This window comes from Sceloporus occidentalis, unplaced genomic scaffold (genome assembly GCF_023333645.1).
Source record: "Sceloporus occidentalis isolate IW3139 unplaced genomic scaffold, rSceOcc1.0.p SCAF_1, whole genome shotgun sequence".
NCBI lineage: Eukaryota > Metazoa > Chordata > Lepidosauria > Squamata > Phrynosomatidae > Sceloporus > Sceloporus occidentalis.
Window position 1 is genome coordinate 109,315,966 of NW_028316981.1, and position 16,398 is coordinate 109,332,363.

At 37.5% G+C, this 16,398-nt stretch overlaps 1 protein-coding gene across 1 annotated transcript in view; it reads left to right on the forward strand.

Annotated features, from left to right (window-relative positions):
* LOC149321949 (slit homolog 3 protein-like) overlaps nucleotides 1–16,398 on the forward strand; it is a 602,937-nt gene that overhangs the window by 357,176 nt on the left and 229,363 nt on the right. Inside the window, exon 7 of the mRNA XM_089520445.1 lies at nucleotides 15,826–15,897. Within this exon, the coding sequence (XP_089376571.1) occupies nucleotides 15,826–15,897 (72 nt within the window). The remainder of the gene's footprint in view (nucleotides 1–15,825; nucleotides 15,898–16,398) is intronic.

The window sequence follows — 16,398 nt, forward strand, 5'->3', positions numbered from 1 at the left end:
GACAAAATTGGATCCAGCCTACTATTTGCTTTGGAGTGTCTGTAAACTCATTTCTGCTTCTGTTACATTTTCTATGGATTCTATTTTGATTATAGGATTCCTCCAACCCTAGTTTTAATTATATGATTACTATAGTAAGAGTGACACAAAACCCCCCTCAAATTATAGGTAAAATGCACCAGTGATACTAAACACATCTATACACTTCATGCACACATTTCTTGTAAAATGATGAGTGAATACAAACTGCAGTTTTCAAATCCAACAATACATAATTATGAGCAGGCAATAGCCATGTCTTAGCCTAATCATTTATGAAGTCTTGCTAGGTGAAGAACATATTTTTTACATTATTGTTTTCTCAGATGACTTATGGGATGGGAAGATGCCGTAAATATTGCAATTAATATGTTACAGAATAGTACCCACAAGCAACCTACTAAGTGAAGTCATCACTTAGTAAGTTGTCAGCATGTTCATCCAAGATACCCAGACACACATTAGGTCTTTTTGAGAAACATATCTAGGAAAAAAAAAAATGAGACAGAAAATATAGCCTGGTACCTAAAATAGCTGTTTTAAAAATCAACCATACATGAACCAACTCTACTAGAAAGAACAATTAATTTAAACAAAACTATTATGTCAGTAATGTGGTTATCATCTTCTTTGTTTGAGATGCCAATGTAATATGAAAGGGAAATAGAATTCTTATCATCTTTGCCCATTCATGATGCTGTCTGGGCTCGATGGAGATTAAAGGTCAACACCATGTATCAATCTTGGACAAAACATGTTCAAATTAAGCTCATGCTCTGCCCTGCATAAAATCATTTACATCATGAAATCTTCAGGTAGTGGTACACTGAATATTCTATAAACTACTTTGTTATGATCCCAGCCATACTAACCTGCAATTAAGTATCATTGAACTCAGTGGTATGGGTTGCATTGCCAATAAAATTGTACTCCCCAGCCACAAGAGAGGTGGGTTAATATTAAATTAGATCTTACAAGAAATAAGAGTGTATGAGTTTTAAGAGAAAAGCAAATAGAAAATCTTTGGTAACGTCAAAAGATGTCTTCTATTTCCAATAAGCTATTTTTTTCCTGTAAATCTGCTTGTGTGAGTCATTTCATGAAAGCAAGGTTGATGAAAAGTCTTCAGGCTTCCACTCCACCCTGCAGTCCATTTTTGTTGGAAAAAATAAGGCAAAGAAATTGGATGGGAAATAGATCTTGGATGTTTTTAATGGAGTTTCCAGTGCACTTGAAGGATCAAAGATGTTTGAACACCAAGAAACAATTGTAATTTTGGTGCAAGCTAAGTAAATGTCAGCTTTGAAAATGTCCAAGTAAAAGTGGTAGGTATTCCTTTGGATTTATATCTTTAAACATCTGGCAGAGGAAGAGACTATATGTCAAAGGTCCATGTCACACAGGCATAGTGTTCAGGGGCCAAAGTAATTATTAAATTCAAAATTTGCACTTGCTTCCTTGAAAAAAAGGGGAAGAATTGCATCAGGGTGGAGAGAAAAGAATTGAACCTCAGTGGTATGGAGGAAAGGTTAGTTTTCTTTTAATCGTACCTGGTGCTATGTATATATAGCTACATACATAGAAGGGAAGCTGGGTGATTTGGTTTACAAACTAGTTGAGTGAACACTGTTGTAAATGAAACAATGCATGGGAAGCATTTATTCTAAAGTGTATTAAATATGATTGCTCTGCCTGAGATAAATCTTTGCAACAACTATTTGTATGAGATTGATGTCTGTTTGACCTCTGGATGCAAAAAGTTAGTAGTGCTATAGTTTATTGATTTACAAAAAGGGTTTGTAACTATTAGCAGTGTAACAATTTAATGCTCTGTCTACCCAGAACTAAGCTCCACTGAGTTTATTTGGACTTACGTAGTTCCTGGTCAGTCTCTATAGGATTGTAGCCAAACACTATAGTTCTGCTTTAGATTGATGAACTTGCTAGCACATTCATAATTCTGTATTGCCTCATAAATATTTTATTTCTAAGGAAGGCTTTCTTTTGTTCATATAGTTCTAAATGGTTAATTAATTTTTTTATTATTTTGGTAACCTTGGGGACAAGATATAAGAGTATTAACAAATAAGCAAGTGACCTTTAAAATTTTTTAAGTGGCATCTGGAGACCATTAAGCATTATTATCATTATTGTTGTTATTTTTATTATTTTCATCATATTTATTATATTTATTTATATCCTGCCTTCCTCTCAGTACAGAGACTTAGTGTTATTTTAAAATAGCACTAAGAGCACTAACATTGATAGCTGTCAAATTGACAGTGTTGTTAGAACAAACACTGAGATGCAAATCCTGCTGTTACTGTTAATTTAAGGTGTCAAACAAGAATTCATCTGCTTTAATGTAGGATTTAGGACCACCTGTGGTGTTATTTTTTCCTAATAGTTGAATAGAATAACCATTTACTTTACCCATTGCTGGAATTGCGTGCGCACACACACACACACATTAGATTAAGGACTTTGTTCACCTCCTTTCTGTATTTTTTTCTTTCTTCCTTTGTTTTCCTTCATTTGGTCTACAGCAGCTTTCCTGACCTTATGTGCTCTACATGGTTGTGCCCCATTGGGCCATCATCTCCAGGTAGCATGGCCAGTATCTAGTTGGAGATAATGGGAGATAGGTGAAGATCTACACTTTAGAAGGCCATCAGTTTGAGCATAATAATAATTAATAATAATAATAATAATAATAATAATAATAAATAATTTGTTTTATTTATATACCGCTATTCCAAAGATCATAGCAAGTAAGCTAATTAGCAAGTAAGCTAATTTGCCCCCAACAGTCTGGGTACTCATTTTAGCGACCTCGGAAGGATGCAAGCCTGAGTCGAGCTTGGGCCCTTTTGCTGGTCTTGAACTCGCAACCTTGTGGTTTCGAGAGAATGGCTGCAGTACAGGCATTTAACCACTGCGCCATCAGGGCTCCTTGCAGTCTCTCCTTTCCACCTCTCCTCTGTCCATATCTTTGGTTTTTTACATGGGTATGTTTTAGTCTTCCTTTTATATTTTATCTCACTGACATTCCCCCCCCCCCCCAAAAAAAAAACACCACTATCTCAGAGGCTGCAACAGCATGCGTCAGAGGAAGGCAAGAAGGAAGAGGGAAACTGGCACAGTGGCAAGCTATGAAAAACAGAATGGTCCTTCCAGTAACATAGGTTTCTGATACACACTTTATTGTTGCCATTTGTAAAGAAGTAAAATATCTGGAAATTCTGAAACCTTTCAGAAAAAGGGTCCCCCCCCTCACTCTGGACTTTTACTTGTCTTTTACTTCACTTTTCACTTTTACTTCTCTACCTAACTTTTTTTAAAAAAATTGAAACAAATGCAATATTAGCACCCTGATAGACAGAAAGTCACTTTGCTATTTCTTTGCCATGTAGAACTTGGTTCACCATAAACATATCATGTCTGATACAATAAAAGTACTGTTTATTCAGAAAATAATTACAAATTTAATTTTTAGAAAACCCAAATATTTTTTCTTACAAATGGAACTACAAGGTCCTGTACTGTAAGAAACACATGAATGATCATTAGTTTTGCTAGTCAACCAACATTAGTAAAACAAATAAAATTATTTTGTCTCTCCCCTCTAGTTCTCCATAGTGTCAAGCAGACATAAAGTAGCCATTCCCATAAGAAGAAGTAGGAGAAGAGAACCACAACCAGAAATTGCTGTGATGTAAGACAATGTACATAGACTTATAGTGGGCCCTCCCCTTACACGGGGATCCGTTCCAGATCCCTCCGTTTTAGGAAAAATCTGCATGTGCTGGAGCCCCATTGCAAGTAATGGGGCTTGCGCCATGGGTGCACGCCCCATTACTGCTCCCAGGGAGGACGAGGGGCTTTTCCAGCATGGCTTTCAGCATATGCTGAAAACTGTGTATGCTGCACACATGTAAAACATGGGTGCATTGTACTTAAAAGTCTACCTACTGTATAGATTTTAGAAGAAACATGCAAGGAATAAATATAGGCACATCTTATCGTATTTTTTTTCATAATCTTAAAAGACAAATATTCTATAATCTATTGTTTTGTTTACATAACCAGGAGAAAAAGCCTGCAAAAAATAAAACCAGAAAAAGTCCCCCTCCTCCAATTTTTCCAGATCTCTTTCTTCTTCTTTCTCTTTCTCTTTTTCTTTCTTTCTTTCTTTTGTGGGTTTTCTCATCTCTAGTTGTGTGTTTTACTTCCAGACTGCAGCAAATTTTTATTTATTATGTATAAAGTTCAGTCTCTTTGAATCTGTTTTCCCCCTCTAGACATTTCTGTGTTTGTGGAGGTGAAGGGAAAATAATTTTTGACAGCTTCATAAAGCAATGGTTGTACAAATTCCCTGCTGCAAAGTAAGGTGATGATTATCAGCTTAAAAGATCAATGTTCTTAGCATATAAAAATTTAGAAGATAGGTCTATCAAGGGTTTTAGTTGCAATAGCTGCAATATCAGAAGCTAGAGGTAAAGTACAAGGGAATGTCATCACCATCATCATACACCATGCTGAGTGTAGTAGAGTCTCCTTCCCTGGAGGTCTTTAAACAGAGGCTGGATGGTCATCTGTCAGGGATGCTTTGACTGAGATTTCCTGCATGGCAGGGGATTGGACTGGATGGCCCTTGTGGTCTCTTCCAACTCTACGATTTTATGATTCTGTGATTCTATGGTGAATGTCCTGATGCATCTAGCCAACTGCTGTTAAAAAAAGACTAGAAGGAATACTCTCATGTTGAGCAGCTGTCAATCCTTTAATTTTGTGCTAAAAATACCTTCTTTCCTTCCAGATGTATTTCCAACTCATATTTTCTTCCCTACCCCAAAATCAATTTCCTACATGGATTTTCCTTCCAAATTATTTTCTACTTCAGTTACTCTTTGCTTAGTCCCCACCCCCCAACCATTTCCCTTCCTTACACATTTTTGGTCACTTTCCTCATCATGCCAGTTCATTGGCTTTGTTTCATCCATTAGTGAATTTTTTTTTTGGGGGGGGGGGGCAGTCCATGCCCAAGTATGCCCCAAATCCAGTCAGAGCTGCTACATGAGATATGGGTTTACTGTACTCCTGATACTAAAAGCAACAAGATGTTGAGGTGTCCCTAAGAAAATAAATGCTACATGAAAAGCTTATTAACATACAGCTGCTATTAATCATAGAATTATAGAGTTGGAAGAGTCCAAAAGGGCCATCCAGTCCAACCCCCTACTATGTAGGAACACAGAATCAAAGCATCCCTGACAGATGGACATCCAGCCTCTGTTTTAAAACCTCCAAAGAAGGAAACTCCACCACACCCTGAGGGAGTGTGTTCCACTGTTGAACAGCTCTTACTGTCAGGAAGTTCTTTCTAATGTTGAAGTGGAATCTCTTTCTTTGTAGTTTGAATCCCTTGTTCCATGTCCTAGTCTCTGGAGCAAAAGAAAACAAGCTTGCTCCATCCTCAGTGTGACACCCCTTCAAATACTTTAAACAGGGCTATCATATCACCTCTTAATTGTCTCTTCTCCAGGCTAAACATACCCAGCTCCCTAAGTCTCTCATCATAAGACATGGTTTCAAGACCTTTCACCATTTTAGTTGCCCTCCTCTGGACACACTCCAGCTTGTCAACATCCAGCTGATGCCATCTGTTTTGATGAAGCAACCCAACTGCCTACTTTCCCCTTATGTTCTTCCACCACAAAGAACAGCACAAGTATGCATGTAGCAAGCCTGACTTGTGGGGGGGAACGGTAGGGTACATGCCTTGTGAAACCTGTTTGTACACTTTGAAACGTCTCAGTTACCACTGTGTGCAATCTTAATATAAACAGTGCCAGGAATCAAAGTATGCAGATTCTTACTGTGAATTGTTTGTTCATGAGACAGTAGGTCAGTGGACTGCTTATAGTGAATAAAGAATCAAAGCTGGTTTTCAGGTGTGCATATATTCATTTTAAGTAACTGAGCAATTTGTTATATCTGGAGCAGTTGTGTTTTTAAAAGAAAAATGTATTTCTTAAGAGAGTCTTTCTTAAAAACACATATGTTAAAATCAAATATTGGTAAAAAAAAAGTACCTAGCAAGAGGTATGCAAAACAGCTTACTAAACCAGCTGTTGAATTATTGTAAACTTGTATAATAACCCCCACCTTTATATGTCTCTCTGACTTTCTTACATACACATCATGCACTCACACAGACTGAACATTTCTGCTCTGGGTTAAATTACAAAGCAAGAACAGGGAAAAGTCCTAAACAAATACAAAAAATATAGATTATTTAGATACTTCAGAGCTAACCAGATCTAAACCATTATAGTTTCACAAATAGTATTGCTGCATTAGTGCAGTTTCCTCCAATCTCGTACCCTTCCAATGTTTTGATCTGACCTCCCGTGATCCCTCACCATTGGCCATGGTTGCTGGGGCTGCTGAGAATTGGATTGCTCTGATAAAGCAGTGGTCTAATTGGAGGAGATAGACGGAAATGTTACACTTGTTAGGACTGCCATTGCTGCTATAATTGATCAGTCAGCCTCAAAGATCTGTGTGATGGTCCCAGAATTCCACCTCCTCTCTCCCTTTATCTCTCTCTCTCTCTCTCCCTCTTACACACACATGCACGCATGCACACACTGAACATTTCTGCTCTGGGTTAAATTACAAAGGTAGAACAGAGAAAAGGGCTAGTCCTAAGCCAATACAGGGAATATAGATTATTTAGATATTGCAGAGCTGACCTGATCTAAAGTAATGGTTGTTAACTGGCAAATATCTAAGATTTTTTCCTTCTTTAATTGCACTTAAAATGAAAGCTAAAGATTCCTTTCTCTTGATCTAGAGGAGCATGAGCTGAAAATTCTGAGAAAACAAGCTAAACTAATGAATGACCATTGCTAGTTTTGAAAGAAATGCAAGGGTAAAACTTCTCCAGTTCTAAAAATAAAATAAAAAGCTGTCTCCCTTTTATAAGAACAGCAAAAATGGTCATTGGGCACTAGTCTAAATGTTACAGGTGGTACTTATAAAATCTACCTGCATACATGTATGAATGATTATATAGGAAATAAAAGTGCACAGTCTGTGTATTATATCTGCACTTAATAGCCTATGGGTTTGCACATTTATTTAAAGATTAGAATTGTCCCGATGGATGTAGGAGAGCCAAACGCTATACAAAAAGAAGCCTGGTGCTTATTATCTAGAGCCTTGAATGGCTAACAGCCCATTGGTAATTATGCTAGATGCTCATTAGTGCTGAACAAGCACTAATAAAAAAATTAATCTACCATATCATTTGTCATTTTGATTAGTTGTTTCCAATAACTGCTTCCAGAAATCAAATGTAAGAGAAAAGCAGAGTTCATATTATGTTTCCCCATTGAAGTCTCCTTTTAACTGTGACCCTATGCTTTGGAAGGGAAGAGAGTTTTAAAATGCATATTCATTCAAAACTAGTGCAACAAGAAAACATCATGCATATTTTATTTGTATATAGCCATTTCCCTTGAGAGTGAGACTTTTGCAGTGCATCTTTCCTTCATGCTAAAAGGAGACAGACCTATTTCTGTGACAGTAGCTGTGACATGGGACAAATGTGTAACCATTGTTAAAAGACATTTGTTTGATAACCCGGTGTACTCCTCCCATTCAGACTTATTTCACTGAGTACAAAATTGCACTTCATTATTAATGTTGTCACTCATCACCTTAATGTAGGCAGTTAAAATAACAATGTTACCTTTAGATCACAGTTTTCCTGATGCCACAGCTGTAAAATTTAATCCAAGGCCATTATTGTCACCACAAAATAATTGCTGACCAACTCATTGAATAACGAGACCAGACACAGAGAACTGGGTTATAAAATGGGCAACTTTATTAAAACTCAACCTATTTACTTTTATTTCTTTGAAAACTGCCAGCCCAGGGGGGAGAACCTTGTGCAGGAACAGCTGGCGGATGGTCTGCTCCAAGACCAATTCCCCAGCTTCCAAAAGGCCGAAAACACCTGTGCCCCAAGGGCAATCCATACTTTGGGTTGCTCCCTGGCCGGCACTCATCCGGAAGGCCAACCCAAGACTTCCCCACTTAACTCTCAAGACTTAAGTGAGGGTTTAAATCTAAGGCCAGCCCCAAGACAAGTCTCTTTCCCTTCATGTTTAGCCTCAAGACATAAACCTCAGTTCCAGAGACCCACCTTTACCCTTTAGGAGGGTACCCAGGTGTTCACCAAACCGACTGTCTCCCCCCCGCCTATGCCATGAAGCCTAGTAACTGACTGTGATCAATTAATTATAAATACCACTGCCATCGGACCAGCCACCATGAAGCCTATTTATGACCACACCCTAAGCCAATCGTCCAATTCTCCATCCAGCAGTGTAGGGGCAAAAAACCCTTGGAAAAACAAGGGCAAAAATTCCTACCCAGCCCCGAAGTGACCAGAATGAATCTCACACTGTTGTTGAGGCGGGAGGGTGGGTCAGCGATCAAGGCAAGTGACAGGGAGATCAGGCGGGAGAGCCTCAAGCAGGCTAAGCCCCACCCTCTCCCTGCTAACAGCCGCAGAAGCGCACTGTTTTTATTTACATTTCTGGCCTCTCCAATGAGAGGCCAGCAAAGCCTTCTCCCAGGAGCAATAGGTCGGGAGAAGTATTCCCAGTGCTGGTAAGATGTTGTTAAATGTTTATTATTAGAATGTTGTAAGGTAGTCTCAGTTGCATTACTCATGTATGCCCTTGATTGCTTGTGATATTTAATTCAAGTAAAAGCAGGACAAGTACCTTGTTCCTTCCATCTCTGCTCAGTGGAGTAGTTCTTGCAGTTTGTTCACTAAATAGTTGTTGGAAATCAATTATGATTTTTCATTAGCATTCATTTGTAAACATGCTTTAAAAATGCAAATTCAGTCTTTCATAATTAGTACTTGTTGTTTGCTGCCTTGAGTCCCTGTATTGGGAGAAAGGTGATGTATAAGATAATAATAATAGTAATATGTTTTAAAAAAAATTTTTTGCCTTATTTGTTTACCCAAATGGACTCATGTTTTTATCCCAAGGAGCTTGATCTGGGAAGAAGGGAAGGAAGAGCATGCTCATGATGTACAATATATCATAAGTGATTCAGTTCTATATGAAAAAGCAGCACTCTCTTGGTTTTGATAGGAACATGTTGCATAGGTATAGGTTTTGACAGGGACATCACTTGTGACATCCAAAAATCCCAAAACACTTTTCAGGATGGTGTTGATCCTCAGTTGTACTCAGACAAAAATTTAAGACTTAACTACATATAAAGATTGTACCTTGAAAATGTATGCATTTCTTGATTCTTTTAAAAAATAAAACAAAATGTGTTAGAGCTCTATAAAATATAGGTAAAAATCACAAGAAACATTTTACTGGTTTAGTTGTATAATTTTTAAAATAAACAAAATGGCATTGAAGGAGTCCTGGTCGTGCAGCCACAGTTCAATCCCAGGGACTCCAAGGCTTCCATCCTTTTGAAAGTCAGTAAAATGAATACCCAGCATGTTGGGGGCAATTGGCTTACAGACTCTAAACTGCTTAGAGTGCTGAGTTCACCAATGAGTGGTATAGAAATGTATAAGCTATTGCTATTCACTTCATTGTTTAAAAATGCTTTAGCACATTAAAAAAAATTAGATCATACAAGCCAAATAGTTATACCTCATATTTTTACTAAATAGCTATATGTATATTCCAGATGTTAACAGGAGAAAGCACTGAAAATTCTCCTCACATAATTTTGTTTCTTGCCCAATAATGTGTAACCAATTTGGATTTATCTAGCATTTTCCATGGGCATGTCTTTGCAGAATCACATGGCCAACAACAAAAACAAATACACTTTTTGTGAATGCAATCCTATCTATGTTTATAGAGAAGTCGGACTGACAAATAAATATATTATTATAATTATTGTTATTGTTATTATTCAGGCTTGAGGCAGATATGATTTCCACTGAGCTTTTATAGCTTTTGTGATTCATGGTAATTGTCCCACACCAGCTGAATTCAAAATGCAGTTTCTAACAGCTGAGATAAAATGTCAAGAAGCTCTTAAGTGGTTTTAACGTCTTTCAGAATAGGTGTGGATTTCCAGGTGCTGGCAGGACTGATGGAGTTGGAGTCAAACAACATCTAGAGGGTCACATTTCCTTCACCTATGCTGTACATTTGAAGAATTATTCTACAGTATTAAGAATTGTACATTTAACAAAACCACTGCTGCTTTCGAACTTGTGAAGTATAAAACTTGAAAGCAATTTTAAGCTACTTTTAATATGTGTTGTTTCTGCATCTCAATACAGATGTGCCCTAGCTTGACCTAGTTTATGAAATATATGCTAATGAGAAAAAACTTACCAGTAAAATTCTATACTTAATAAAGTGAACAATTCAGTATCAGTTATATTGAAACCCATACAATACATTTCTGGGCGGATGTAAGCTTGTGGTGGTTAGGTAAGTAAAGCCGACTGAAAGAGATATCTGGAGGAAGTAACTGGTGCTCAGAAAAGGAAGGGAAAGATTTACCATTCCCCTTTGAATGCTGTTTTGTCTAGTTTACAGTGTCAATCTGCAGATGATTGTTCTTCATTACATTATCTGTCTCACACTCCTCATTTTACTATTTCAGTACAGTCCACTAAACAAATCTTATGCAGGGGTTGATATTTCTTTTTGGAGGAAAGAGTGCTACTGACATTTTCAAGTGAAAAGCCAAGCCCACTTTGTGTACCTACAGGTGTTTCAAAGTAATGTTTACCATCAATAGCTGTGACTCCCCACTTAATTACTTATCCTGAAGTCATGTGAGTAACATATTGTATTCTTCCTCATGAGAATGTGTTTGATGGGAAAGTATTTTAATGGCTTACCACATAAGAATCTAAGAAAAGTCTTGCTGGGATCCGACAAAAGGCCTAACCAGTCCATCAGTCCATTCCCAGAATGATGAGCCAGATGCCTATGTGAAGCCCACAGGCAGGACATGAACATACTAGTTTTTCTTCTCCTTCTAGTCATCAGCATATATTACCTTAGATTATAGAGGAAGTATACAACCACCATAACCAGTAGCTATTGGAGGCTTTTCCTTATGAAAATGCCCAGCCTCTTCTGCAACTCCCCAATTTGCATGGAAAGAAATTTTACAGCTGAGTTCTGTCTGTCCTGATTCTCCTACAATTCACCTTCAATTAATGCCCCAGATTCAAATATGATGAGAAAGTGACAAATATGTATCTATCAATTTGCATAATTTTATATACCGTATGTACTCAATTATAAGTCAACCTCATGTAAGTTGAAGGCAGGTGTGGGGGGCCAAAATTATGAAGTTTATATGTCCTGTAGATAAGTTGAGTGTAAAATTTAGGTGCATGTAACAAAGGTTACAAAGGACAAAGCAAAGGAAAAACATACCAAAGAACATATAAAATTCTTGTAGGCATTACTGTTTGTAGCCACCCTAAGGGCTGGATGAATGAGGAGAGAAATGGTGGCTGTGCAATGTGTAGGGGAGGCGATCAGGTATGGACAAGGCTAAGAAAACACATACATGTCAAAAAGGATGAAAAGGCAAAGCAAAGCAAATTGTGACTGTGTTAGCAGTTATTATAGCCTTTAACGTTATTGTGATAACTTTGCCTGATTTTAAATGAGAAAAGCTGAAAAACACACAATTCATATCCTTCAAAGCCCAGTTACTCTCAGCTCTCCTTTGAGTAGAAACACCAAAGAGCTGCCACCACCACCATTTTCCCACCCAGCCATTCAGAAAGGTCAGAAGTAGCACTGCAGCAGAGAGAGGGTAGAGCAGGTTGGTGCCTCTTTTAGGAGCTCCCAGGACTAAGCTTTTGCCTTTTGCCACTCTACTCAGGGAAGGGGATGGTTCCCTTTTTTTGATAAGAGTTAAAGTGTGGTACTTACATTGACCCAAGGATAAGCCGACTCTGGTTTTTGAGGTCACCTATAACTAAAATTTCTAAACTTACACATGGGTATAAACAGTACCTCTGTCATGTTCCCTACTATCCTGACTGCAGTACAGTTCATTAAATGATCCCACTGTAAACATCCCCTCCCCCACAGAACTGTTCATTTTCTCATCTTAAACCTATAGTTGGCACCATAAGAAGTCATCTCCTCTTTTGAGGTTATTCAGGAGTCTGTAGTGAGTGATCAAGTCTAAAGCCTCTCGGAAGCATGAGTAAAAAAATAATAAAATGAGATTGCTCCTGTCCATGTGTTTACTAGTAGACCTTATCTACTGTAGACTCTAAAAGTTAGTTAAATGGGAATTTTCAGAAACCATACTAATTCTTATCAGTGATAATGTTCTTTTTATATCTTTGATCATTTTATCTCCAGTAGGATTTTTCAGCATCTTTACCCAGAGTAGATGTTAGGCTAACAGGTCTGTAATTTCTTGGACAACCTAAACTTAAAAAAAAAAAAAAAAAGCATTGCATTGGCCACTTGCCAGTCCTCTGGTACAGAGGGCAAGCTTGGGGATATGTTATATACATATGTATTTTGTTAGAAAACATATTTGCCCTTTGAATACCTTAAGACCCCTTAGATACTGTTGAGATCTTGGATAGCTTTTGGATGGATATTAATAAGGCTGATTAAGTTCCCAATTGTTAAACATACCCTTCGGCACCATCTACACTTTTCCATAACTAGTAAAATATTTATGCCTGGATTAGGGCTAAAGTCCTTTCAGACTTGTAAGAACGGGAATGGGGACCTGGTCCTTATCCTTATACATGGTCCTTATAACTGAAGGGATGTGTTTATTGTTGTTGTTGTCATTGTTTTTCAGGGGAATCTCCCTCTTTCACTCAAACACTAGTAGGACTCTCTTGTCCTTTTAACTTAATGAAAAATGGAATATCCAATTGAAATGATGTTCAGTAGCAAAATCTGTTTGATTTTTCTCCCCACAAAGTTTTTATACACCATTTTTCTATAGCTATTGGAATCTACAAACATTCTGGCCTTTTTCATATAGTACATTTCCCCTATAGAATTCTGTAAAACCACATGAGCTGAATGAGCCCAATATCATTTTTAGTGCATAACCTTGTTAGCAAATCTGGCATGAAAATGACTTTTTCTGTCTATCCTTGAGATTCTCATTTTGGATTCAATTGTCCTAAAATTAGGGATAGGAGAAAATTCTATTTTGTATATGCTATTGAACATTCTAACTTTGCTGATTTTTTAAACAAATGTAAAGGAAGCATCTTCCATTTTTTTAAAGAAAAAAATGGAAGAAAAAAAATCTTAACATTTCTTCATGCAAGCACTGGGTTTTGAGAGCTTAACTCTTGCAGGTTTGGTTTTAAATCAATCATGTCTACAGATGAATTAAGGGTGTTGCTTCCCCCCCCCCCCTTTCTGGCAGGCTTCTCATCTCTTAACAATGGCATGGCAGGCATGAAAAGCATAATGCTGGGAATACCCTGCCTATTCCATGCTGAAATAGTTTCTGTTGCTATTGCTTATCACAGGGTTTTCTTGGCAAGATTTGTTCAGAAGAAGTTTGCTTTGCCTTCCTCTGAGGCTGAGCAAGTGCAACTTCTCCAAAGGTGCCCAGTGGGCTTGCATGGCTGAGAGGAGATTCAAACCATGATTGCCACATCACTACACCATGCTGGTTCTCTGGAATAGCTTTACCTACTGAATTTACTGAATACAGATGGTTAGAAATTCTGTTCAGTTGACTTTTTAATTTAAAAAAATGTTCAGAAATTTCTTCATGAGCAAGATAGAAAGTAAGTGTGATTTTTTTAAAAAAAAAATCAAATGTTGGAGGAATTAAAAATATGGCAGTTGCACCCATGCCCTCCGAAAATAACTTACATGAATTGAGCAATAAACAATTGAGAGTTCTGCCATAGCATCAAGATGCAAAGACAAATTGCTATGATGGTCAGTAGCCATCAAGCCTGACTGATGCCTCCGGACATTTTATAGCTATGTTCATCCAACTGGTGCCACCATTTTGTCAAAAATGTATTTAATATTGAAAGGATAGGTTGAAAACTTCTAAGATGACCTTTAGATCAGCCAGATTTGATAGGATACTTGGAAAATACTGTCATTTAGGAATCCTTCAGTACTTTGGTTTTGCCAGTATGGACTACACTGGATGCCTCCAGACAAAAGATGCTATAAGCCATATCCACCCTACCAAGCTACTCTCACTTCACTTTCATTCAGCTCTATCCATGCAAAGCTCTTCCTGCCTACTGCACCAAGGCTGTTCCCATGGAAGCAACCACCCATTTACCTTGATAGAAAAGTCTATAAAGCATGAGGAGGCCTGACTGCTACCTCTGTCCCATCAGTTCATTTTCTGTTCCACAGTGTAGTCTCAAATTATCCCAGCCCTTCCTAAAATCCATTTTTTGCCCACACTGCAGGCACATTCAAGTTACCCATTGGTCACCTGTTGTCGTCATCACCATCAAGAACAAAAAATCCAATTTTTTTCTCACGCAGCCAGATGTCTCTCATTTTGTTCTTATCCTAGAACAATGTAGCCAGGAAGCATCAAGGTGTCTCAGGTCTGCTGGCTCTGCCTCACAATGAGCAATTTCTATCTCTAGAGTTTATTAGGTGGCAACTCCAATTAGCCCTTGGCGGCATAGTCAGTGCTGAGGGATACTTGGGTCTGCAGTCCAATCACATCTGCAGGGTTACCCACCCCTTCTCAACCAAAAGGGGCAAAAAGAGAACCAAAGCAGGAGGCAGGGAGGGAGGCTGCTTTCCAGGTGATCAGCCGCCTGCTACTTTGAGGGATCCTGCTTCCCCTGCTCATTCCTTCCTTATAATCACAGAGTATTTTTTAAAATACAAATCTCCTTACAATTATTATTTGATGCACTATGCATCATTTCTGATGCCTATATTTCATATTTTCCATATTATTATATATAATAATGGTACCTGAGTATCACTTTGTTCACTTAATTTATAAATGCTCACTTTAGATGATACCAATAGGAGTCTTTCATTTTACTGTACATTGTCCCATTAGTGTTTTGGTCTCTTTATATTACTACTCCAGGCTGGTATTTCCCTGGTGTTTAGTGGGTTCCAAATCAATGAAATAGTGATATCTCACAGGATCTTCTTTGTTAAATATTATGGTGGTTTTAGCAAAATGAGAAGACTGGGATGTTTTTGTATTTTGTTTACTCAGAAATAAAATTTCAGTCAGAAGATGTAAGTATAGTCTAGTACCACAGAGATTTTTGACATACTTTTATTGTCTTTGGTTTGGGAGAGGAGGTAGTGAAGGGTGAGAAATTTAAAAAATGATGTAGGGGAAGGGGTTTGTAGATGGGGTAGTTACGATTATAACTCTGAATTTATTTTGGGTATTCTGTGTTTGTTTTGTTTTGTTTGTTCTTACATATTAATAAAACATTTTAGACTGTAAAGAAACCATCAAAAGTGTTGAATCATATTCTAAAAATAGTTTGGACTAAACCCTGGAACAGACTGACTGCTCCACTGACATGGAAACCATCAACTGGATATTTTATATTTGTTTACATGCATGTCTTGATGTTTACAGTACAAATGCATTTCTAACTATGCTCAATTTGTTCATATACAAGGTGTTTTTTTTTCCCTACAGAAGTAACACTTTCTATAAATAGCACTCTCTGAATACTGCCGGTGATTGAATCCATCTGTGTTTGTTTTTCTTTCTTTATAGTACTCTCAATAACAACAACATCACACGCATCCCTCTCACCAGCTTCAACCATATGCCAAAGATTAGGACCCTGTAAGTACTTCTTTCTAAAACATTCAGTGATTGAACTGACCTGCATGCTGTTTCAGTCTTTTTGTTTTGTTTTTAACACTTTTTAAACAAATGGAACATAATTGCTTATTCCACAAGTGTGTGTGTTCAGTACTCTTGTATCTCTTTTATTTCATTATGTGGGAGCAGAAAGCAGCCTGAAACTGGAAACAGAATGAGGCTGATGGAAAGGCCAGGAGTATTATTATTGTTGTTGTTGTTTATTTGTATAGTGCTGTAAATGTACACAGCACTGTATATACAGATAATCAAATCAATAACAATATAAAATCTGCCAATGGCATACAATCTACAAAATACGTATAAACAGTAGGTAGTAATATAAAATAAAAGTAGTTAAAAAACAGGCAACAATTAAAACATCAACATCCACTATCTAATCAAATATCAGATAAATATTCACACAGTGCCTGGGAACGCTTCCCTGAACAGGGTGGTCTTCAGATTTAAAAGTCGTCAGTG